This window comes from Muscardinus avellanarius, assembly GCF_963383645.1.
Source record: "Muscardinus avellanarius genome assembly, chromosome: 12".
NCBI classification, from domain to species: domain Eukaryota; kingdom Metazoa; phylum Chordata; class Mammalia; order Rodentia; family Gliridae; genus Muscardinus; species Muscardinus avellanarius.
Genome location: NC_137798.1, coordinates 63,601,302 through 63,625,513, shown reverse-complemented (window position 1 = coordinate 63,625,513; position 24,212 = coordinate 63,601,302). Strand labels below are relative to the sequence as shown.

Genomic DNA, 24,212 nt, shown 5'->3' with positions numbered 1-24,212 from the left:
TTGTATTAAGTTTAAAGTATTGATTATATATGTCTCACACAACTCTTCTTAATCCGAATATAAGTTCAATTGCTCCCTTTGGAAAATTGTCAAATCACCTGGCCATGAATCACTGACCCTAGAAGTAGCTAAAATCATGCACAAGAGTAGAAACATCATATTACTATCATAGTTTTAAAGAATAAAAGAGCCACAATAAAAGCAAAGTTTTCATTAAACAATATAATAGATTTTAAGTACTAGTATTAAGCTAAAGGCATACCTGAACAGCAAGCTGAGGAGGATCCTTCTTTTCTGACTTCATTTCTACAACTGCTATGTTAGGTTTCTTTACTGCAGTCTCTACTTTTCGAGATGATGGAGGAATAGAAGTAGTCACAGTTACAGGGTGTGGCTTGTTTACAATTACCCCAGCAGGTGGCATGGAATCACTATTACTCTGAGTTTGTCCTGAGAAATTTAGAGGAGAAAATGAGTAAAATATTTCAAAAATAGAAGGAAAAAATCCAATCTGTTGCCAAGAACTTTGTGATTTCTCATATGAAAGGAAAACACTATCTGAGGATAACCTCTCCCCTCCATTATCACCACTGTCAACATTCCCACCACCTCACTCTTTTAGCAGCAGGCACATTTATTAGTACTAACCACTTTACATATATTTTCTAATTCTCAAAATATAGGCTATGAGGCACTGATATACCCATAGTTTAAAAAATGCCCCCAAATTTCTCAGCTTTCATTTCAAAAGTCTCACTTGTTTTTTATGCTTCAAAGTAAAGAGAGACAGTAGTGTACTCGTTAAAAATACAGACCACCTTAAAGCTAGACTGCTTGGGTTTATATCCCAGCTCCATCCCAGCTGTGTAGCCTTTGACAAATTTATCCCCTTTGCACCTCAGCTTTCTTTTCTTTCCCTTTTTTTTTTTTTTTGGTGATACTGGGGATGGAACCCAGGGGCATTCTACCTCCAAGTTACATCCCTATTTTTTATTCTTTATTTTAAAACTGTCTCACTGAGTTGCAAAGGGCCTCACTAAGTAGATGAGGCTGTCCACGAACCACGATCCTAGTGTCTCAGCCTCCCAAATGCTGGGATTACAAGTGTGCGCCACCACACCTGGCTTTGCACTTCAGTTTTTATCTGCACAATTAGTATCCTACCAAGTGCTATATATGGTTGACTAAAAGCGTGAATATACATGAGGCACTTAGGTAGGCTTTTTTTTGGGTGTGTGGGTCTGGGGATGGAACCCAGGGACATTCGACCTCTGAGCTACACCCCCCGCCCTATTTTTATTCTTTATTTTTTTGAAACAGGGTCTCACTAAGTTGCAGAGGGCCTCACTAAGTAGCTAAGGCTGTCCATGAACCGCGATCCTCCGGTCTCAGCCTCCCGAATGCTGGGATTACAAGCATGCGCCACCACCTCTGGCTTGTTTAGGCTTTAAGAATGTTAGCTGTTAGCCAGGCATGGTGGCACATACCTGTAATCCCAGTACTTAGGAGGCTGAGACGGGAAGATTGCATGTTCAAGACCAACCTCAGCAACTTAGTGAGACCCTGCTTCAACAACAAAAATATAAAGACCTCTGGAAAAACAGCAACATTTCTTCAAAGAAATGTTACACTCCATTCAATAAAGTTACAGAGCCCCAAAAGAGAGTAACATAGCTCTGAGGCAGAATGCTTCTGGGTTCAATTCCCAATACAAAAAACAAATTAGCTACTGTATGTTTGAACAGACATTAGTTACCAAATCGATATGCTATTAACACATAATATCAAAAATAAAAATTCTCTTACATTAAAATTTTCATATTTAGCTGGGCATGGTGGTGAACACTTGTAATCCCCATGCTTGGGAGGCGGAGAAAGGAGGATCGCACAGGTTCAAAGCCAGCCACGCTGGCTTAAGAGACATTGTTTCCAAATAAAAAAGTATAAAAATAGGTCTGGAAGTGTAGACCGGAGGTAGAAGGGTTTCCAGGAACCCCAGTACCACCAAAAAAAAAAAAAAAAAAAAAAATTCATATTTAGCTGGGTGTGGTGGCGCACGCTTGTAATCCCTGCGCTTGGGAGGTGGAGACAGGAGGATCACGCTGGTTCGAAGCCAGCCTCGCTGGCTTAAGAAACCCTGTTTCCAAATAAAAATATAAAATAGGTCCGGGAGTGTAGCCCAGAGGTAGAAGGGTGTCCAGGAACCCCAGTACCAACAACAACAACAAAAGAAATTCATATTTAAATAATCCATCAAAATTAAAGAAAACAAGCAATGGAACAAAACAAAAACAAGGTTTCAAGTGAGGGCAAAAATTATTGGTTCAATTTTTAACATAACTAAAAAAGATCTCAAATGAATAATCGACTATTGGCTTATAATACACACCACACAACTTTCACTTATCACAGCCTAGTTCAAAAAGCCTAGTTCAAAAAGTATGTAAAAGCAGGGCATGGTGGTGAATTCTCAGTAATCTCAGTAGTTAGGAGGCTGAGAAAAGAGGATTGTAGGTTCAAAGCCCATCTCAGCAACTTTGCAACCCTTGTTTCAAAATTAAAAATAAAACAGGGCTGAGGGTGTAGCTTAGAGGTAGAATACCCCTGGATTCAATCCTCAACACCACACATACACACACACACACACACACACACACACACACACACACACAAAAAACATAAAAGTGCTTTAAAGTACTTCTAAAATATCAAAACTAACAAGCCAATCAAACTACATAAATTCTTGAATTATTATGTCAATGACATGTTCAACATTTGTAGTTTCATTTAATCTACAACAATGTGCTATCAATGCTTTGTGAAACTATAAAGCAGAAACCCATCATTTAAGAGATTGTTATTACATGTCATTAAGATACATTCGGAGGCCCTTCCCACAAACAACACAAAGCAACAAACAACACACATTGGAAAACACAGGTGACTATAATGTCAGCACCATTTTATAAGTTCTGCAACCAGTGATAAGAAATTAAAATTCACCCCACATATTCCATTGGTTCTTACCTAAAAGAATTGCCATAGGAATGAGATGACCTTCCAGTGTACCTGAAAGAGTGGGCATTTCTCTACTTGGACTGAACAAATACTGCTGATCGCTATGAGGTAGTACAGTAATGGGATGTTGCCTTTTAGGATCCACCTTCACAGGTTTTGTTGAATGAAAGTCAGTTTGTGTTCTTATTGACTTTACTTTAGTTCCTGCAGTAATCATCAATAACAGATATTTTAAAACATTATTTAAATATCTACTATCCAGCCATCTAAAAATACAACTTCCTCAGACAAAAATTTCATTCCATTTAATAAAGTTACAGGGTCCCAACAAATAGACCAGAGATTGGCAAAGTTTTTCTTAAATGACCAGATAGTAAATATTTCAGTCTTTTTGGCCACGTGGTCTCATTTGCAACTACTCCACCCTGATGATGTATCATGAAAGCAGCCATGAAAAACAAATAAATGTTTATCATCCAAGAAAGAAAAGTTTTAGTACTACTGCTACATTTTACGTCCTGTTCTCTAGTATTCATTCACTCTATTGAATAAAAATTCTCTGAGTGTTTGTTTAAAATATGTATTTTCAGCATTTAATACGTTAGGCATCATTCCAGACACAGTTAATACAAAAATGAATACACACTGGGCGTGGTGGTGCACGCTTGTAATCCCAGCATTTGGGAGGCTGAGACCGGAGGATCGCAGTTTGCGGACAGCCTCAGCTACTTAGTGAGGCCCTCCACAACTTAGCAAGACCCTGTTTCAAAATAAAGAATAAAAAATAGGGCAAGGGGTGTAGCTTGGAGGTCAAACGCCCCTGGGTTCCATCCCCAGACTCACACACACACAAAAAAAGTGAATACACCACTCATGGAGCTTACAGTGTAGTAAGAAAAACAAAATATAACATCAAATAATGAAAACTGCTGATAGGAACAATAAGGCAGGGCAAAAAATAGAGAGGGACAGGAGACAACTCTTTGTATAGGATGGCCAGGGTAGGCCTCTCTGAGGAGCTAGCATCAAAAACCAGAGGTTGAAAGGACCAAGAAAATGAGCCATGCAAGTGTCTGAAGAAAGAGCTCTCCAGAGAGGAAATGGCTAGAACCAAGACCTCAGAGTAAGTGTGGGTTCACAGGCTCTCACTCATTTTACCTTAAAAGTGCTACTAAAATAAGTATTTTAGGATTTGAATTTTTTTGTGTGCATGTGGTACTGGGGATGGAACCCAGGAGCATTCTACCTCCAAATTACATACCTAGCCCTATTTTTTTATTCTTTATTTTAAAACAGGGTCTTACTGAGTTGCAAAGGGCCTAAGTAGCTAAGGCTGTCCAAAACCTGTGATCTTCCTATCTTAGCCTCCCAAATGCTGAAATTATAAGTGTGTGCCACCACTTCTGGTAAGGATCTGAACATATTTTTAAGACCTCAAGCTATTTTTAAAAAAGGCTTTCCAGCCAGGCATGGTGGCACATTCTTGTAATCCCAGCATTTGTGAAGCTGAGACCGGAGGATTGCGGTTTGCGGAAAGCCTCAGCTACTTAACGAAGCCCTTCACAACTTAGTGAGACTCTACTTAAAAAAAAAAAAAAAAAAATAGAGCAGGGAGTGTAGCTCCAAGGTCAATTGCTCCTGGGTTCCATTCCCAAACTCGCAAAATAATAAAAATTTTTAAAAAAGGCTTTCCAAAGCTGACATAGAATAGTAAATTTCCAATAAATAATATTAGGGTAAATAGCATTCATAAACTATATGTTTTACCAAAATAATACCAGTAGGATTTATAAATAACCTGACATCCTATACAATTGCCTAAGTTATAGAAAGGAAGGAAACAGGCAGTTATGCTGGCACATGCTTATAATCTCAGTAACTGGGAGGAGGCATAGCCAGCCTCAGCAACTTAGTGACACCCTATTTCAAAATAATATAATCAGACTAGGGGTGTAGCTCTGAGGTAGAATGCCCCTGGGTTCCATCCCACAAAAAGAAAGAAAGAAAGAAAGAGAGAGAGAGAGAGAGAGAGAGAGAGAGAGAGAGAGAGAAGAGAGAGAGAGAGAGAGAGAGAGAGAGAGAGAGAGAGAGAGAGAGAGAGAGAGAGAGAGAGAAGTGGGGGGGAGAGGAGAATGAAGACAATTGCCACAGAGAGGAAAATGAGCTGGTACCCACTAACAGTCATATATTGTCATATGTTAGTTGTGTTCTCATTGCTAAAGTACAAGCTAAGAAACTCCAAAATGTTAGAGTCAATATTTAAGTTATATTTAAATATAGCAGTGAAATGGCTGATGTTGGTCAAAACATGTAGTGATAAGTAGATATGATTTTAGTTATATACCAAAAAAAATGTTCACCTTTGCTACTTAAAGCTCTTTGAGAATAATCAACACTGCAAAAGTGCAATCAACACTAGACAACAGTAAATAGCATCTGGCTGATCTGTTTGTTCATAAGAACATGGTGGATCAGGGCCTTCAAGGAAATGTGCACTTTTCCAAAATTATAATTTAGATTGTCCAAGACTCATTACCCCCTAAATAAAAATTTACAATACATTATCTAAAGATTCCATCTACTCCTACATTTCTTCTCACTTTCCTACTTTGTGCCTTGATCTTTTAAGGTCTGGTCTATTTCTTCATTTTTTTCATGTCTCAGAAATATATAACTTGAGCTATAAGTAATAAATAAAAAGCAAATAAAAGAAAACTTAAAATCTTAAACTGATACCATAAAAATGAGGTAAAACACAAAAATGAAGTTCCTTACCTTTAACTTGTTCTATTACTTTTGGTCTCTGTGGCTTGGACTTAGGAGATGGAGAATTAAATCTGAGATATGGTCCTTTTTTAAGAGTACTACGATGGCCCTGATAAACTGGTTTTCCATATATTTGTAACATATAATCCTCATCTTGTATCACTGTGGTTGATTTCAAAAGCCCCTATGAATACAATTACTAAATTCACCATGAAAATGGACATTAAATACTTACCTAAATTTTCTAAAACATCCTTTTGCTAGTACTATAAAAAAAATGATCAGCTCATCAAGTGCTATGGGCATATATAACCCTATCATTCTGAACTACATTATGATGTGAGAATACATGCACCAATAAAAGTGTACTTGAAAAATGATCAGGTAAGAAATATCCTCTATTATTTTTTTATTGAAGCACTGGGGATGGAACCCTGGGGCATTCAATCTCTGAGTGACACCCCCAGGCCTATTTTTCATTCTTCACTTTGAAACAGGTGTCACTGAGTTGCAAAGGGCCTCACTATGTAGCTGAGGCTGTATGCAAACCAAGATCCTCCTCTCAGCCTCCCAAATGCTGGGATTACAAGTGTGTGCCACCACTCCCGGCAAAATCCTCTACTTTAAACATCCCTTAAAATTCTGAATATAGCTTTCCAATATGAGTTTTTAAATCCTGATATATAAATATAAAAATCACTCACCTAGCCAGGCATGGTGGGGCATGCCTGATATTCTAGTACTTAGGAGGCTGAACAGGAGGATCACAGATTTGAGGACAGCCTCAGGAATTTAGCAAAAGCCTATTTCAAAATAAAACAGCCGGGCGTGGTGGTGCACGCTTATAATCCCAGCAATTGGGAGGCTGAGACAGGAGGATTGCACAGGTTCAAAGCCAGCCTCAGCTACTTAGTGAGGCTCTCAGCAACTTAGTGAGACACTGTTTCCAAATAAAAGTATAAAATAGGTCTGAGAGTATAGCCCAGAGGCAGAAAGCCTCTGGGTTCCACCCCCAGTACCACAAAAAATAAATAAAATAAATAAAAATAAAACAGACTGGAAGTATAACTCAGAAGTAGAGTTTCCCTGGGATCAATCTGCAGTACCAAAAAACAAACATCAAAAACAAACCAAACAAATTCATCCACCTAAGATACATGGAAATTCTTATTAGAGTATTTTCAGCACCAAAAATAATGTTTAAACACATTTCATAGGCAGGCACGGTGGCACACCCCTGTAATTCCAGTACTTGGGAGGCTGAGACAGGAGCACTTCAGGTTTGAGGCCAACTTCAGCAAGTAGTGAAACTCTCATCAACCTAGTGAGACTCTGTTTCAAAAGTAAAAAATAAAATAGGATGAGGGTTTGCTCAGAAGTAAAATGCTCCTGAGTTCAATACCCAGTAATCAACACACACATACACACACACAACTGCATCTTACATATTATATTCAAATAAAATAAAAAGAGCTGGACATGCTGGTACATGCCTGTAATCCCAGCACCTGGGAGGCTGAGATAGGAAGATCATATGTGTGAGGCTAACTAGCCTCAGCAATGTAATAAGACCCTCTTTCAAAACAAAACATTTTAAAAAGAACTAAGGGTATAGCTTGGAGGTAGAATGTCCATGGGTTCAGTAAAATATTTTTTCAAAAGATGATAAGCCTAGTTTTTATACATTCCTGACCCCACTTTCAATCATAACCTAAATGACACAGAAGAGCAACATTTAATGAACATTTACTAAGTCCCAAGTACTAATCTTCTCAACAATATATGTTTGGCATTAAGAAGATTAAAACCTAGTTAAAGTAGTCAAAAAAATTCCACCCAAAGCATCTACAACTATGTCTTGCATTCATTAATTACTAAACATAGATTTATTAAATTTGAAAAACAACAGCAATAAAGTACATACAAATGAAGATAAAACACACTCTTGAGTACCATGAACAAGAGAATCTAGTTTGGGGACTGGATGAATCTCTAGATCCACGTGCTATAACACTATAATTGTAAGTATGAGACCTCCAGCCATACGTGATGGCACAGACCTGTCATCTCAGCTACTTGAGAGGCCAAGGCAGCAGAATAGCTTGAGCATGGGCAACACAGTGGAACCCTATGTCTTTAAAAAAAACAACAACTAAGTATGACATCTGAAAATAAAACAACTACAAATTTTGTACTGTGCCTCCCACATTATGGGATCAAAATATATTTATATTTTACTTCAATATTTATATCTTAGTGAAAATGATCAATTATAATAAACATTCATATCATGAAACCAAGTTAAGATCTTACTTCTTTTCTTTCTTTCTGTAAATTTAAAGCAGGCATGCCTCTCATAGTTGGATTTCTAAAATTCTCTTCTTTTTGTTTTTGAGAATGTTTTCTTGGAATCACAGATTTGTTTACAATTTTGTCTTGTGTGTTGGTTTTAACATCTTTACTCATATTCTGAGCTCTCTTGGTCCTTTGATTCTTCTGATCAAATCTCTTTTGTTCATAGTCTTTTCTTGCTAGTTCATCCTAAGGCAATCAAAATTTAAATTACTTAAAACTTAGGAAAATTACAATGGTCTCATATGAGAAAGCATTAGAATTTATGCTGTTATTTAAGTAGAGTTTACCAGTTTTAGGTGCTTTAGAGAGAAAGGATATTAGCTTATATATGAATATAAATTATCTAGAAGAATAAACAAGAACTAAAAAGACTAGTATTTTATGAAGAAGGGGTATGGAAAATAGTATATAAGGTACAAGGATAAGAGGGCAACTTTTCATTACAAACATTTCTTTACACTTTTAGACATTTGAACCATAGAAATTTAGTAACTTAAGACAAATTAAATAGAAAATAATTTTCACAAAAGTGAATAGTTTGTAATATAGCTCTGAGATAAATGTTTATAAATTAAAATAATAAGGTTGAAACAATATATTTTACATAGAACTCAAAGTAATACTGCCAGTGGGCTGCAAAGACAGACTAGATTCCAAATTTCCTGACTCCCAGGTTCAACTATTTTTCCAGCACATCATGTAGCAGCTAATATAAATTCTTCATAATTGCATTAGAGATACATATTCCTAAGTAAAAATCAGAATGGACACTTCACCTTACTACCATTGTGAGTAAGCATACAAACACATCTTATAGTCAGAAAAATATCACCGTAGCCTCCAAGACAAAATTACAGGTTATCCTGTCTAGTTCTGCTCCTTCAAACATATAAAGCTTTAACAATTTTCTATTACTAATCCTTTAATAAAAATAACTCCCACGTTGGGCAAGATGGCACACACTAGTAATTCTAGTACCTGGGAGGCTGAGACAGGAGGATTCCAAGTTCATAGCCAGTCTCAGCAATTTATTAGCAAGGCCCTCTGCAACTCAGTGAGACTATACTGCAAAATAAAAAATAAAATAAGGCCTGGTGTGGTGGCACATACTTGTAATACCAGTATTTGGGAGGCTGAGACAGGAGGATTAAGGTTTGTGGCCAGCCTCAGCTACTTAGTGAGGCCCTCTGCAATTCAGTAAGACCCTGTTTCAAAATAAAGAATAAAAAATAGGGCTGGGAGTGTAACTCGGAGCTAGAAAGCCCGTCGGTTCTATCCCTAGTACTGCAAAAAGTAAAAAATAAAATAGGCCAGGGATATAGCTAAGAGGTAGAATGCCTCTAGGTTCAGTCCTCAGTATAAAACACACACACACACACACACACACACACACACACACACACACACACACACTCTCTCCCTCTCTCTCTCTCTCTCTCTCTCTCTCTCTCTCTCTCTCTCTCTCCCACCCCCCCCCACAGATTTAACAATGTTAAAACCTGAAGATATACCATAACTTTTGTGAATGTGAGAAAGACTTTTTTCCATCTGGAACTGACTTCTATATACCTATTAACCTTGGAAACTCAGTGAGATTTTTTTCCCTCTTTAACTTTGGGTGTTTCAACTCTAATTTATCCATGCTCCTCCCTCCCTACTGTTCCCTTCTTTCTCCTCTCTCTCTGCTCACTTTCTCCTCTCTCTGCTCACCTCCTCTCTCTTCTTTTTCCTCTCTCTAAAAACAAAAATATAAAAGTCTTAATTTCCTTTTTCTCTCTCTCCCTCTTTCTCTCTTTTTCCTTTTTCTCTCTCTTCCTCTTTCTTCCTTTGCCTAGCCCCTAATTCTTACTAAGTAAATACAAAAATACAAAGAATGGATGAATAAAATTTAATCTTTCTTTCTTTCTTTCTTCCTTTCTTTCCTTTTCTTTTATTTTAAGTACTAGGAATGGAACCCAGGGGCATTCTACCTCTGAACTATATCCCCAGTCCGAATTTTTTATTCATTATTTTGAAACAGGGTCTCATTAAGTTGCAGAGGGCCTCACTAAGTAGCTGATGCTGGCTATGAACCTGCAATCCTCCTGTTTCAGCCTCGTACTTGGATTATAAGCCTGCACCACCATGCCCAGCAAAAACTAAAAATTTTAAATGAGCCAGGCATGGTGGCACACACTTGTAATCCCAGCATTTGGGAGGCTGAGACCGGATGATTGTGGTTTGTGGACAGCCTCAGCTACTTAGTGAGGCCCTTTGCAACTCAGTGAGACCATGTTTCAAAATAAAGAATAAAAAATAGGGTTAGAGGTGTAGCTCAAAGGTAGAATGCCCCTGGGTTCCATCCCCAGTACCACTAAATAAACAAACAAACAAACAAACCTATAGGTAAGGAATATTTTGTGAACAAGTATGTCATTTAGAATTTGGAATCAGCCCAGATGTGGTGGCACATGCTTGTACTTGGGAAGCTGAGAAAGGAGGATCACAGGTTTGAGGAAAGCCTAAGCAAGTAATGAGAGTCTCATCAACCTAGTGATACCCTGTTTAAAAACAAAAATAAAAAGTAGGGCTGGCAGTGTAGCTCAGTGGTAGAATGCTCCTGAGTTCAATTGCTGGTACCACAAAAGAGGAAAAAAAATTAGAATCAATGTCATATTCTGAGAATTTACTTAACTTTTGTTTTTTTTCCAAGACATACCTGAATTTCTTCAGAAATAGTTTTAATCCACTCATCTACTGTCTTTTTTATCCTAATTTTCTCTGACATCTCTCTACAAAAGAGAAAAAAAGAATTTTCTTCAATTAGCATTTATGCCCTGAGAACAGGACTAGATCAGATATAGTTATCTAAGTTTGAAACTACAATGTAGCCCAACATCCTTCATCTGAAAAGGAAAAACCAATGGTATTAGTTTTCATCAAATGTTTGAAGAGTATATGTTTTGGGTTTTGTTTGGTTTGGTAGTACTGGGGGTGGAACCCAGAGGCTTTCTACCTCCGAGCTATACTCCCAGACCTATTTTATACTTTATTTGGAAACAGTGTCTCACTAAGTTGCCAAGAGCCTCACTAAGTAGCTGAGGCTGGCTTCGAACCTGTGCGATCCTCCTGTCTCAGCCTCCCAAGCATGCACCACCACGCCCGGCAAGAATATATATTTTAAAAAAACAAAGATGTAGACAATGAGAAAAAAATTATGAGGAAAATTTCCATTAGTAAAAATAAAATATTTAGAAAAACCTTAGAATGGGACTGGCATTTTCACAAATAATCCTGGGATGCCAGCATTCTCTTACCTATTAGTGGATAATGCATTGATAAATGAATATACAGCAGCTCCATCCTTTGCACGAATAATGGCTTCCAGGTTTTCTTCAAGTACTTTTTTATTGTTTTGTACTCCTCTCAAAATCTTCTCAGCATCTTTCAATACAGATCTCTTTGTATTGGTTGTTTGACGTTTAATAGAATTCTGTGGAAGATCAGCAAGCCTCAACATAATTAGAGATTCTTTTGACTTAAAAGGGAAAAAAAAGGTACCATGTTTAAATTACATTAATTTGTTGTTGTTGGTACTGGGGATTGAACACAAAGGCATTCTACCTCTGAGCCATACCCTCAGGGTCTCCCTATGTTGCTAACAGTCTTACCATGGTGCTAAGGCTGTCCTTGAACTTCAATTCTCCTGGTCTTATCCTCCCAAGTACTGCAATTACCACCATGTTCAGCTGTCCAGCTTTACCTTGATTATTTTAATCCAAGCAATATTCATTAATTATCTATTATTATAATAATCTGTTATTATAATCCAAGCAACAATATTACTATTGTTGTGGGAATAAACTACTCCAACATATTCTGAGAACCCAAGTTTTCAAACTGAAGAGGTACAAGGGAATAGATGGCAACTGATCTTGTTTTTCAATTTAGAAGTACTAGTAGGGATGCTATATAAACCAGAGGTGGAGAATCCACAGCACTGCTAGGCAGTTCAGTGGTCATGAAAGCTCTATTGCTAAACAAGGCTGTAGGTAGTTATGTCAGACCTTGTGGGCTGAATACACAAGGCCATTCACAGCATTTTCTCCCTTCCTTGCTCTCCAAGAGAAGGTGGATCCAGGCGTGGTGGCAGGCTTGTAATCCCAGCACTTCGGAGGCTGAGACAGGAGGATTGCACAAGTTCGAAGCCAGCCCCAGCTACTTAGTGAGGCTCTCAGCAACTTAGTGAGACCCTATTTCCAAATAAAGTATAAAAACGGTCTGTGAATGTAGCCCAGAAGTAGAAAGTCCCTGATTTCCACCCCCAGTACCACACACACACACACACACACACACACACACACACACACACACGAAACTGGAAAGACAGAGATGGCCATGTGGCTCAGTGTAGGCAAACAAGTGGTAAGAAGAAATCATTTGGTGAAGATTTTAGAAAAAATTCTGTAAAGGGAATAGACTTGGCCAAAACGTTTTTTAGTGCTTTATCTTTACTTTCTTCCTGACTCCTATCTTCAAAACTTTTTTATTCCTTCATAATTTTTACAAATCATCAATCTTAACACTATTCCCCTTTTACCTGGAACATGCCATTTGTTTCTTTCTTCTTTTCCCCAAGATCATGAAGAACATCATTAGATTTCTGCAAAGTCACTTTAGATGTTCCAAGTTCTTCATAGGAAGAAAATCTCTGAGAAGGTAGAGTTTCAGTGCTATAGATAGAATAAAAGTTTCCTAAATTGTCATAAATTCAGTAAATGGTTGATTACATAAATTTCTTATGCATTGTCAGAATAAATTACTAACTGGTATCCCATTAGAATTGCACTACGGAATTATGCAGTTCTGTGATACACATATGAAATATAGAAAATTATAAGAGAAAACTGATCTGAATAGAAATGCTTAGGTATTATTGCTAAGACTGGCCTTGAACCTGTGCTCCTCCTGTCTCAGCCTCCCAAGTACTGGGATTACAGGCATGTGCTAGTACTGGTTTTGCTTTCAAGAAACTAACATTCAGAAGCACTTCCAGACTAGTAAAGAAAGAATCTCTGAACATCCACTTCTTCATAAAGGTATCAATAAAATCAGCAAAACTCATTTAAATCTTTTTTTGTTTCAGAACTCTGGAAATCAATGGCTTACAATAACCTAAGAAGCACTTACTCAAGAAAAAATGGCCAGATTCTGAAAAAGAATGACAACTTTTAGCATTTTTTTAACTTACTCCATTGTCAATATCCTTTTCCCAAATCTGTGATATCCTTAAAAACCAATAACAACTAAAAAGTATTGAACAAGTTTGGAGCTTCACAAAAAGTTTTACTCATATAGTCTGTCTTTATTTGACCTACCTAAGAGTGAGCTCCATACGAAACTATCCCAACAGCATTTTTAAAAACAGTTGCATAGCCAAGCATGGTGGCACATGCTTGTAATCCTTATACTTGGAAGGCTTAGACAGGAGGATTGCAGGCTCACAGCCAGCCTCAGCTACTTAGTGAGGCCCTTCGCTACATAGTAAGACCCTGTTTCAAAATAAAAAATAAAAAATGGGGCCTCAGCTACTTAGTGAGGCCCTTTGCAACTTAGTGAGACCCTGCTTCAAAATTAAAAAAAAATAAAATAAAGAATAGGGCTGGGGGTATAGCTCAAAGGCAGAATGCCCCTGGATTCCATCCCCAGTACTGCAATAAATAAATAAATAAATAAATAAATAAATAAATAAGGTTGGGCATGTAGCTCGGATTTAGAATGTCCCTGGGTTCCATCTCCAATAACATATATACACACACCAGGGTCAACTGTGTCACATCTCAGCTGCCAAAGATAGTAATACCAGTTGAGACAAACAAGTCTGTGGCTAATAAACTACAAAATCTAAGGAATAAGACATCCATAATGGCCGGGCGTGGTGGCCGATGCTTGTAATCCGAGCATTTGGAAGGCTGAGACCAGAGGATCGCGGTTTGTGGACAGCTTCAGTTACTTAGGCCCTTTGCAACTCAGTCAGACCGTTTCAAAATTAAAAAAAGAACTAAAAGATAGGGTTGGGGGTGTAGCTCAGAGGTGCAATGCCCTCTGGGTTCTACAGTACCACAAAAAAAAAAAAAAAGACATCCATAGTGGAGCTTTGATAAGCTTCACTGTATTTCTGGGGATCTAGAGGGTCATACATAAATGGGGCTGCAAGCATGCCCAGAAAAAAACAGAGAAGGTCCAAATTTCTCACATCTGGCTGACATTGAGGCTCTATGCAAACAGGAAGTGAAAGCTAAGACAAACATTTAAACTGCTCAAACACATACTCATATATTCTCTCTCTCTCTCTCTCTCTCTCTCTCTCTCTCTCTCTCTCTCTCTCTCTCTCACACACACACACACACACACACACACACACACACACACACACCTACTTCCTAGGTAAAAGCAGGAGACTTATCAGTTCAAGGTAAAAAAATATGTTTCCAATCATTAGGAAAGTGGGTTAACAGTAGGTTGCACATGACAAAGAATCCAGACTTTAAAATTAGTCCAGAAAAGGCACACAATAACCAGAACAGTATTAACCAGAAACAACAAAAAATTGTGGGAAGTAAAAGAATCTGACCTCTAGTATTGCCTCACTGTACAACTTAAAATGTCTAGGAGTCAACAAAAACATGATATATACAAAGAAATAGAAAAGTATAGCCCAAACACAGGAAAAAACAGTCAATAGAAACTATCCCTGAGAAATCCCAGATATTACACTTACTAGACAGACTATAGTAGATTAACTATTACTAAAGAAACCAGCTCAAAAATATTAAAGGAAAGTATAAGAATGAAGTTTAACCAAATAGAAAATAAAAAGAAAAAAGTAGAAATACAAAATTTACTAGAGGGGTTCGACACAATATTTGAGTTGATAGAATTCAATAAACTTGAAAGATAGGCTAATTGAGATCATCTAGTATGAGGAATAAAAAGAAAAAAAGAATGAAGAAAAATGAGCAGAACCTCAGAAACCTATAAAACACCATTAAGCTGGGCATGGTAACACATGCCTATAATTCTAGTACTTGGGAGGCTGAGACAGGAGTATCACAGGTTCAAGGACAGCCTCAGCAAGTAGTGAGACTCTCATCACCCTAGTAAGACCCTGCTTCAAAATATAAAATAAGCCAGGCGTGGTGAAGCACACTTACAATACCAGCATTTGGGAGGCTGAGACAATTGGCAGACAGCCTCAGCTACTTAGTGAGGTCCCCTGCAACTCAGTGAGACCTTGTTTCAAAATAAAGAATAAAAAATAGGGCTGGGCTGCGGGCGTGGTGGCGCACACTTGTAATCCCCGCGCTTGGGAGACGAAAACAGGAGGATCACGCAGGTTCGAAGCCAGCCATGCTGGCTTAGGAGACCCTGTTTTCAAAAATAAAAAAGTATAAAATAGGTTTGGGAGTGTAGCCCGGAGGCAGAAGGGCTTCCAGGAACCCCAGTACCACCAAAAAAAAAAAAAAAAAAAAAAAATAGGGCTGGGGGTGTAGCTTGTAGGTAGAATGTCCCTGGGTTCCATCCCCAGTACCACAATAAATAAATAAATAAATAAATAAATAAATAAATAAATAAATAAATAAATAAAGTAAAATAATAAAAAATAAAATAGGGCCAGGCGTGGTGGCGCATGCTTGTAATCCCCATGCTTGGGAGGCTGAGAGAGGAGGATTGCACAGGTTCGAAGCCAGCCTCAGCTACTTAGTGAGGCTTTCAGCAACTTAGTGAGACCCTGTTTCCAAATAAAATATAAAATAGGTCTGGGAGTATAGCCTGGAGGTAGAAAGCCTCTGAGCTCCAACCACCAAAAAATAAAAACCAAAAAATAAAAAATACCACCAAAAAATAAAAAATAAAATAAAATAGGACAGAGGGTATGACTCAGGTAAAATGCCCTTGGGTTCAATCCTCAGTAACACACAACACACACACACACACCACCATCAGGCATACCAATATACAATACAGTACCAGGAAAAGAGCAAAAGGTCATTCACACTAATAATTTAAAAGAATAATAGCCCAAAACTTCCCAGGTTTAATGAAAATTATTCTGTTCATCTAAGGATCTCCACAAACCACAAACAGGACAAACTCCAAGATATCTATACATAGATATGTCATAGTATTGACAATATGTCCTGTATTGGATAGTAAAACTCAGATATATCATCAGACTCTAAATTTAAAAGAAAATAATATTCTGCATTTTAAGAAAATGGGATCTTTATTTCACTAGTATATTATAGAAAAAAGGTAGAAGATGTATTAGGATCAGAAAATAGTAACTAAATTGAAGATAATATTTATTTATTTATTTATTTATTTATTTAATTTTTGCAGGTCTGGGGATGTAACCCAGAGACATTTGATCTCTGAGCTACATCCCCTGCCCTATTTTTTATTCTTTATTTTGAAACAGGGTCTCACCAAGTTGCAGAGAGCCTCACTAAGTAGCTAAGGCTGTCCGCGAACTGTGATCCTCCAGTCTCAGCCCCCTGAATGCTGGGATTACAAGTGTGCGCCACCATGTCTGGCTTGAAGAAAATTTTTAAAGCAATAATAAAGTTTATTAAGATTCCTAAAAAAAATTTAGAAATGTGAACAAAGGTCTTTCCTGTCTAGCTTTCATTCCTATCGCATTTTTTTTTAAATGGTATACATTTAAACTGTGCTTGGTGCCCTCTTCTGCCTCATTTCCCACCCCCCAACAATGAGTGTCCAGGTTAACCGTGTTATATTCATACTTTTACTCATATTCAGATTAGTTTCTCCATTAATCAACCTCAGCCTTCTTCTTCTCCTATCCTTCCATTCTAGCTTTGCTGTCGTTTCCCCTCCATTATCTGGAGTCCCTCTGGTATTCCCAATGCTCTCTAGTTTGGGCATATTAGAGGAAACATATGTCCCTTCTCTTTCTGTGCTTGGCTGATAACACTTAACATAATGTTCTCCAGATCTTTTCATCTTCTCGTTAATGCCATGACAATCGCTTATTTTTACCTGTCTCTTTTCTCAAAGTTCCATTCCTTTTTTGACCTAGTTAGTGAGGTGGTATCTGATGAATCACTTTTTCTTGTCAAAGAATCATTATTATTCAAGATTTCTTCCAATAGTCTTACTTTTCCTACAATAAAATATAATATCATTTTCCAAATATTAGTTCATTTCTCTTTTATACAATATCTCACATATATTTTTATTCTTGCCTAAATGAGCTGCTTACATGTGTTCCCCAAATTTCATGTGTTGAAAACTTAATCCCCAAAATCTTATGTACCGATTTTCTTTTTTTTTTTTTTTTTTGGTGGTACTGGGGTTCCTGGAAGCCCTTCTACCTCCGGGCTACACTCCCAGACCTATTTTTTATACTTTTTTAATTTGGAAACAGGGTCTCCTAAGCCAGCACACGCGGCTGGCTTTGAACCTGCGTGATCCTCCTGTCTCTGCCTCCCAAGCACGGGGATTACAAGCGTGCGCCACCACACCCGGCCTTATGTACCGATATTTGAGAGGTGAAACTTTTGGGAAGTAACTGGGTCATGAAGGTTCCTTCTCCATAAATGGATTAACCCACACGTGGATTTTCAGGAGTGGACTTGTTATGAAGCCAAGCTCTCTCTGGCTAGCTTGCTTTCTTGTCATGTGATGCCTTCTACCAGTCATGACCCAGCAGGAAGGTTCTCACTAGAGGCCAAGCAAATTCTAGTACCATGCTCTTGGACTTCCAGAATTGTGAGCTAATTAATCCTCTTTTCTTTATAAATTATCCAGCCTATAGGATTCAGTTATAACAGTAGATAACAAATTAAGACAAAAATGAGACTATAAATACATTCACCAAATGAAACTGAATACTCATACCTCACCTAAGCCACTGATAAAAGGCTGAATTATACAGGTAAAAAGCCTGAAGGAATTTTCATCACAAAAAGAACTATTATGCTCACAGAGCTCAGTGTATTGAACTACTTTGATAAATTAGTAAAAAGGAGGTTTACTTAGTTCTTTACAGCAATTAATTGGATCTTTCCATTAGCCTTTTTAGTGGGACTCCATAAAAAATTTCAGGGTGAGATTGGATAGATTCTTTTTTCTCTTTTTTCTTTTCTTATATTACTAGGGATTGAACCCAGAGGCATCCTACCACCAAACCATACTCCCAATCCTATTGTAATTTTTATTTGGAAACAGAGTCTCACTAGGTTGTTCACTAAGTTACTGAGGTGGGCTTTGAACCTGTGATCCTCTTACCTTCCTCTCCCAAGGAGACTGGTTTCTTTAATAAATATTATCGTCTAAATTCTTAAAACTTGCCTGAGGCAAGTTTAGTAGAATGTATTTAAATGATTCTAAGAATAAAAGCCTAGAGCTTACTATTTTCACTTACTAAAAGGGCTACATTTTAATGCTATGTAAGATCAAGTCAGTTTTAAAAGTTCTTTCACCTACCCAGGCGTGGTGGCACACGCTTGTAATCCTCGCACTTGGGAGGTGGAGACAGGAGGATCGCGCTGGTTCGGAGCCAGCCTCGCTGGCTTAAGAGACCCTGTTTCCAAATAAAAATAGGTCTGGGAGTGTAGCCTGGACATAGAAGGGCTTCCAGGAACCCCAGTACACCAAAAAAAAAAAAAAAAAGTTCTTGCACCTAGGCATGGTGGCTCACATTTGTAATCTCAGTACTTGGGAGGCTGAAATAGTAGGACAAAGGTTCAAGGCCAGCCTCAACTACTTAGTGAGGACCTCTGCAATTCAGTGAGATCCTGTCTCAAAATAAAAATAGGGCTGGGGTATAGCTCAGAGGTAGAATGTCCCTCCATTCAATGGCCAATACCACACACAAAATAGTTTTTGTTCTCAATTAAAAGGCTTATGTTTTAGCACTTTTTCCAGCTGAACATAGTGATAAATGTTTATTTCTTTAAGTTTCATCATTAAAATGCACATCTAAACAATACAAGGAAGCATGGCATGGTGACGTACACTTGTGATCCCAGCATTTGGGAGGGTGAGACAGGAGAATCACAGGTTCACAGACAGCCTCAGCTACTTAGTGAGGCCCTCTGCAAGTTAGTGAGACCCTGTTTCAAAATAAAGAATCAAAAAAGGGCTGAGTGTGCTGCTCAGAGATAGAATGCCCCTGGGTTCCATCCCCAGTACTGAAAAAATAAATAAATAAATAATAAAAACAATATGAGGAAGCATATTCTAAATTTGATTAATCTTACTTTCAGAAAAGTATGTTTTATTTATTAATAATAAAACTTATTTATTAAAGGTTTAAGAGCCCATAGGGGATAAGAATAATTATAAAGCTGTACCTTCAACTCCTACAAATAATCTAGAGAAATGATCTGCCCAGTACCATTTAAAAAATACTGAAAATAGAGATCCCACATTATTCTAAATCATGAGTAGGAAAATCTGAGAAGAGAGAATTCTATATTATAGGTGAGAAAATTTTGAGGACAATTTCCTAATTTGAAATATGTCTAGTAAGCCAGGCTGGTGGTACATGCTTGTAATCCCAGTACTTGGGAGGCTATAAGACATGAGTATCACAGGTTTAAGTACACCATCAGCAAGTAGTGAGACTCTTATCAACCTAGCAAGACCCTGTTTCCAAATAAAAATAAAATAGGACTAGAGATATAGCTCAAAGGTAGACTGCCCCTGGGTTCAATCCCTAGTGTCACACACACAAAAAAATAAATAGGTCTAATAAAAGGTGTGTGCTAATTATAGTTGCTTGCTTACCTCTATGGCCTGACATTTCCATATTTTCTTTTTCTTCTATAGAATTTTCCCTCTTTGACATTTCATCATCTCTTGAAACAGGTACAGGAACAAACCTTCGAGGTGCTGGTGTCTCCAAAGGAGATTTCTGTCCATCAAAGCCCACATCTCCAACCACTCTTAAAGGAGCTTTAAAATAAAAATAATAAGTTTAGCTTTGAAAATTTTAGGTTGTAGGATATTATTATTCCATGTGTTTAAAAATAAAATTCAGCCAGGTACAGTGTTGCACACTTGTAATCTCAATATTTGGAAGGCTGAGACAGAAATATCATAGGTTTGAGGCCAGCCTGGATAACTTAGTAAGATCCTATCTCAAATTATTTTTTTTTCAGGTCTAGAGATGGAACCTAGGGGCATTCGACCTATGAGCTACACCCCCTGCCCTATCTTTTATTCTTTATTTTGAAACCAGGTCTCACTAAGTTGCAGAGGGCCTCACTAAGTAGCTGAGGCTGTCTGCGAACCATGATCCTCCAGTTTCAGCCTCCCAAATGCTGGGATTACAAGCATGCGCCACCACACCCAGCTCTATCTCAAATTTTTAAAAATTTTTAAAAAGCTGGGGGTTTATCTCAGAGGTAGAGCACCTTAAGTTCAGTTTTTATTAACACACACACACACACACACATACACACACACACACAAGCAATAGTATGTAGGATACCCAAATTATTAACAAATATATAGAAATAACTTCATCCTTGCAAGGCTTGGTGGTACATGCCTGTAATCCCAGTACTTGGGAGGCTGAGACAGAGGATCACAGGTTCAAGGTCAGCACACAGTAATTTAATGAAAACCTGTTTCAAAATAAAAAATAATCCAAGCATGGTGATGCATGCCTGTAATCCTAGTATACAGGAGGCTGAGATAAGAGAATGGCAGGTTCGAGGATAGCCTCAGCAACCTAGAGAGACCCTGTTTCAAAATAAAAATTAAAAAATAAGGATAGGGATGTAGCTCAGAGGTAGAATGTCCCTGGGTTCAAACCCCAGTACCAAAAAATAAAAATAAATAAATAAATAAATGCTGGAAGTGTAGTTTAGTGGGAGAATCCCCCTGGGTCCAACCCCCAATACCACCAAAAAAAGTAGGGGGATAGTCCCCTGATTTTTTTTGTTAATTCAAATATTGATTTTAACTTAAAATCCAAAGGTTTGTTTCATAAGCTAAGTATTCCTTTGTTATTGTAAACACAAAACAAAATTATTTTAAGATAGATTGCAGTAGTAACTCTAAAACCATTTAAAAATATAGTAGCCTTACCCCTATGCATGGGAAATATATTCTAAGACCCTCAGTGGATAACAAACTGCAGAGAGTACCAAGATCCCCCTCTCTTTATACATACATACAGATACACACACACACACACACACACACACACACACACACACACAGTTTTTCCCCATAGATACATATGGTATATTATGGATAACTGGACATAAATATTCATATTCTGGGCAAGAGTGAGTGGACAGCATGAGACTTCATCATGCTGCTCAGAATAATGTGCATTTTAAAACTTACCAATTGCTCATTTCTGGTTTCTATTTAATATTTCTTTAGATCATAAATAACTGTTGGTAACTGAAATCTCAGTAAGCAAAACCACATTTAAGAAGACTACAGGAGCTTATAACTGTATTCAAGTGGTTTTTCTCCTGAGAGAAGCAAGAAAACCAGTAAATATGCAGTTTGTCAAAGAACTGTAAAATTGCTGGGCGTGATGGCGCATGCTTGTAATCCCCGCGCTTGGGAGGAGGAGACAGGAGGATTGCACAGGTTCGAAGTCAGCTGCACTGGCTTAAGAGACCCTGTTTCCATATAAAATAGGTCTGGGAGTAGAAGGGCTTCCAGGAACCCCAGTACCACCAAAAAAAAAAAAAAAAAAACTGGAAAAGTTATATTACAATTGTGGTTTTTTTTTTTTTTTTTTTTTTTTTCTGGTGAGGGATAGAACCCAGAGGCATTCTACCTCTGAGCTCCACTCAGTCTGATTTTTATTCTTTATTCTGAAACAGGGTCTCAAATAAGAAGGCCTCACAAATTGCTGAAGCTGTCCACAAACTGCAGTCCTCCTGTCTCAGCCTCCCAAGTGATGGCGCATGCCATCCCAAGTGTAAACCATGCCTGGTTTACAAGTGTTTCTGATACTATATAAGTAAAATTTTTCTAAATTTATAAGTGTATCTGACAACTTATGAAAGTTATTAAATCATAAATTAGAGCATGATCCATAATTTAAACAAATTACAAAATAACCTAAAATTTACTTGACCCGAAAAAAGAACTAATTTTATTAAAAAAAAAAAAAAAAGGGACTCCTATAACTAATTTTTTTTTCTTTTCGGTTCTGGGGATGGAATTCAGGTGCATTCTACCTCTGAGCTATATATACTCCCAGCCCTATTTTTTTAATCTTTATTTTGAAACAGGATCTCACTAAGTTGTGGAGGGCCTCACTAAGTAGATGAAGCTGGCCGCAAACCTGGATCCTCCTGTCTCAGCCTCCCAAATGCTGGGATTACAAGAGTGTGCCACCATGCTTGGCTTTCCTATAACTAAATTTTATAAATTACCACTTAATTAAGTTTTCAGCTTTATAGCACAAAACTCATAGCTGACATTTTTTTATTTGTAAGAAGCTAAATATTTTTACCTTGTCTGGAAACAAATGTGGTATGTGAAGATAGATTGCTGCTACCAAGATTAGGATGTTCTGATTTTACTGAATACTTTTCCACTGCTCTGGAAGGAAGCATGTTAACAGGCTGAACACTATTAGTCTTGAGTGCAGCATTAATAAAATGTGCCTAGAAGAAATAAAATTATTTTATTAATTTCAAGTATCATTTGAAAGAGTGAGATGATAAAATGAATTGAGATTAGCAGACTTGAAAATTTATTACACTTACTAAACAATGAAAATATATCTTTTTTTTTTTTTTTTTGGTGGTACTGGGGTTGCTGGAAACCCTTCTACCTCCAGGCTACACTACAAGACCTATTTTATATTTTTTTATTTGGAAACAGGGTCTCTTAAGCCAGCATGGCTGGCTTCGAACCTGTGCGATCCTCCTGTCTCCGCTTCCCAAGCACGGGGATTACAAGCGTGAGCCACCACACCCGGCTGAAAATATATCTTATATAGCAACTATCACTGTAGTATAGCAGAGATTGGAAGAATGTAGTATCCCAAATACTTGGGTTAAGTTTGATTACTGTGTAACAATCATTTTCCTTAACAATTCTAAATCTGAGAGTCTTCCTTTCCTTCTCAGAGATGAGTTAGAGGCAAATGCAACAGCCTAAAAGAGGACCAAGAAGAAAGGGCCCTAACACTAGACTATACTTTAACCAAAGAATTTAAAACTAGCCAGATGTGGTGGCGTACACCTGTAATCCCAGTACTTGGGAGGCTGAGGCAGAAGGATTGCAGGGTCAAGGACATCCTCAACAGTATAGCTGAGACTCTCAGCAATCTAGTAAGATCCTGTTTCAAAATAAAAAATAGAAAATAGGGGGGTAGAGGTATAGTTTGGAGGTAGAATGCTCCTGGGTTCAATCCCCAGTACAAAAAAAAAAAAAAAAGAAGATGAATTTAACACTAAAACATTTCCTTTTTTAAAATCCTGTAAAGTAGTATTTCATTTGAAGGCTTGAAAATCACAGATAGTAAGCATTCATTCAAATGTAAGAACTGCTTTGTAGCAACAACAGTATATGCATTTATATAGCATGAGATTAGAGTAATAACATAGTTTTGGGCATTATGTATTTAAATACTTGATGTATATTTTATTTAGTTATTTTTTTTGGTGGTACTGGGGGTAGAATCCAGAGGCTTTCTACCTCCAGGCTATCCTCCCAGACCTATTTCTTTTTATATTTTATTTGGAAACAGGGTCTCACTAAGTTGCTGAGAGCCTCACTAAATAGCTGAGGCTGGCTTCGAACCACTGCGATCCTCTTGTCTCAGCCTCCCAAGCGCTGGGATTACAAGCGTGCACCACCATGCCCGGCTTGAAATGTATATTTTAACTAATAACTGATTTAAATTCTTTATTTTTTTAAAGTATTGGAGATTGAATCAAGGGGCCTTCTATGCCAAGCTATACCTCCAGCCCTATTTTATTCTTTTTATTTTGAAACAGGGCCTCATAGCCAGACATGATAGTACACCCCCTGTAATCTTGGGAAGCTGAGACAGAAGGTTTGCAGGTTTAAATCCA

General features: G+C 37.6%; 1 protein-coding gene across 4 annotated transcripts in view; it reads right to left on the bottom strand.

Moving 5' to 3' along the window:
• KIAA0586 overlaps window positions 1–24,212 on the bottom strand; it is a gene marked incomplete at both ends in the record, with an annotated part of 130,686 nt that overhangs the window by 83,981 nt on the left and 22,493 nt on the right. For 3 of the 4 annotated variants that reach the window (XM_080707299.1, XM_080707296.1, XM_080707297.1), the window contains 10 exons: window positions 263–450; window positions 3,028–3,222; window positions 5,794–5,968; window positions 8,098–8,325; window positions 10,838–10,910; window positions 11,436–11,656; window positions 12,719–12,827; window positions 17,182–17,305; window positions 19,936–20,103; window positions 22,640–22,793. In XM_080707299.1, coding sequence (XP_080563425.1) covers window positions 263–450; window positions 3,028–3,222; window positions 5,794–5,968; window positions 8,098–8,325; window positions 10,838–10,910; window positions 11,436–11,656; window positions 12,719–12,827; window positions 17,182–17,305; window positions 19,936–20,103; window positions 22,640–22,793 — 1,635 coding nt within the window. The remainder of the gene's footprint in view (window positions 1–262; window positions 451–3,027; window positions 3,223–5,793; window positions 5,969–8,097; window positions 8,326–10,837; window positions 10,911–11,435; window positions 11,657–12,718; window positions 12,828–17,181; window positions 17,306–19,935; window positions 20,104–22,639; window positions 22,794–24,212) is intronic. The other variant, XM_080707298.1, reaches the window with a different exon arrangement.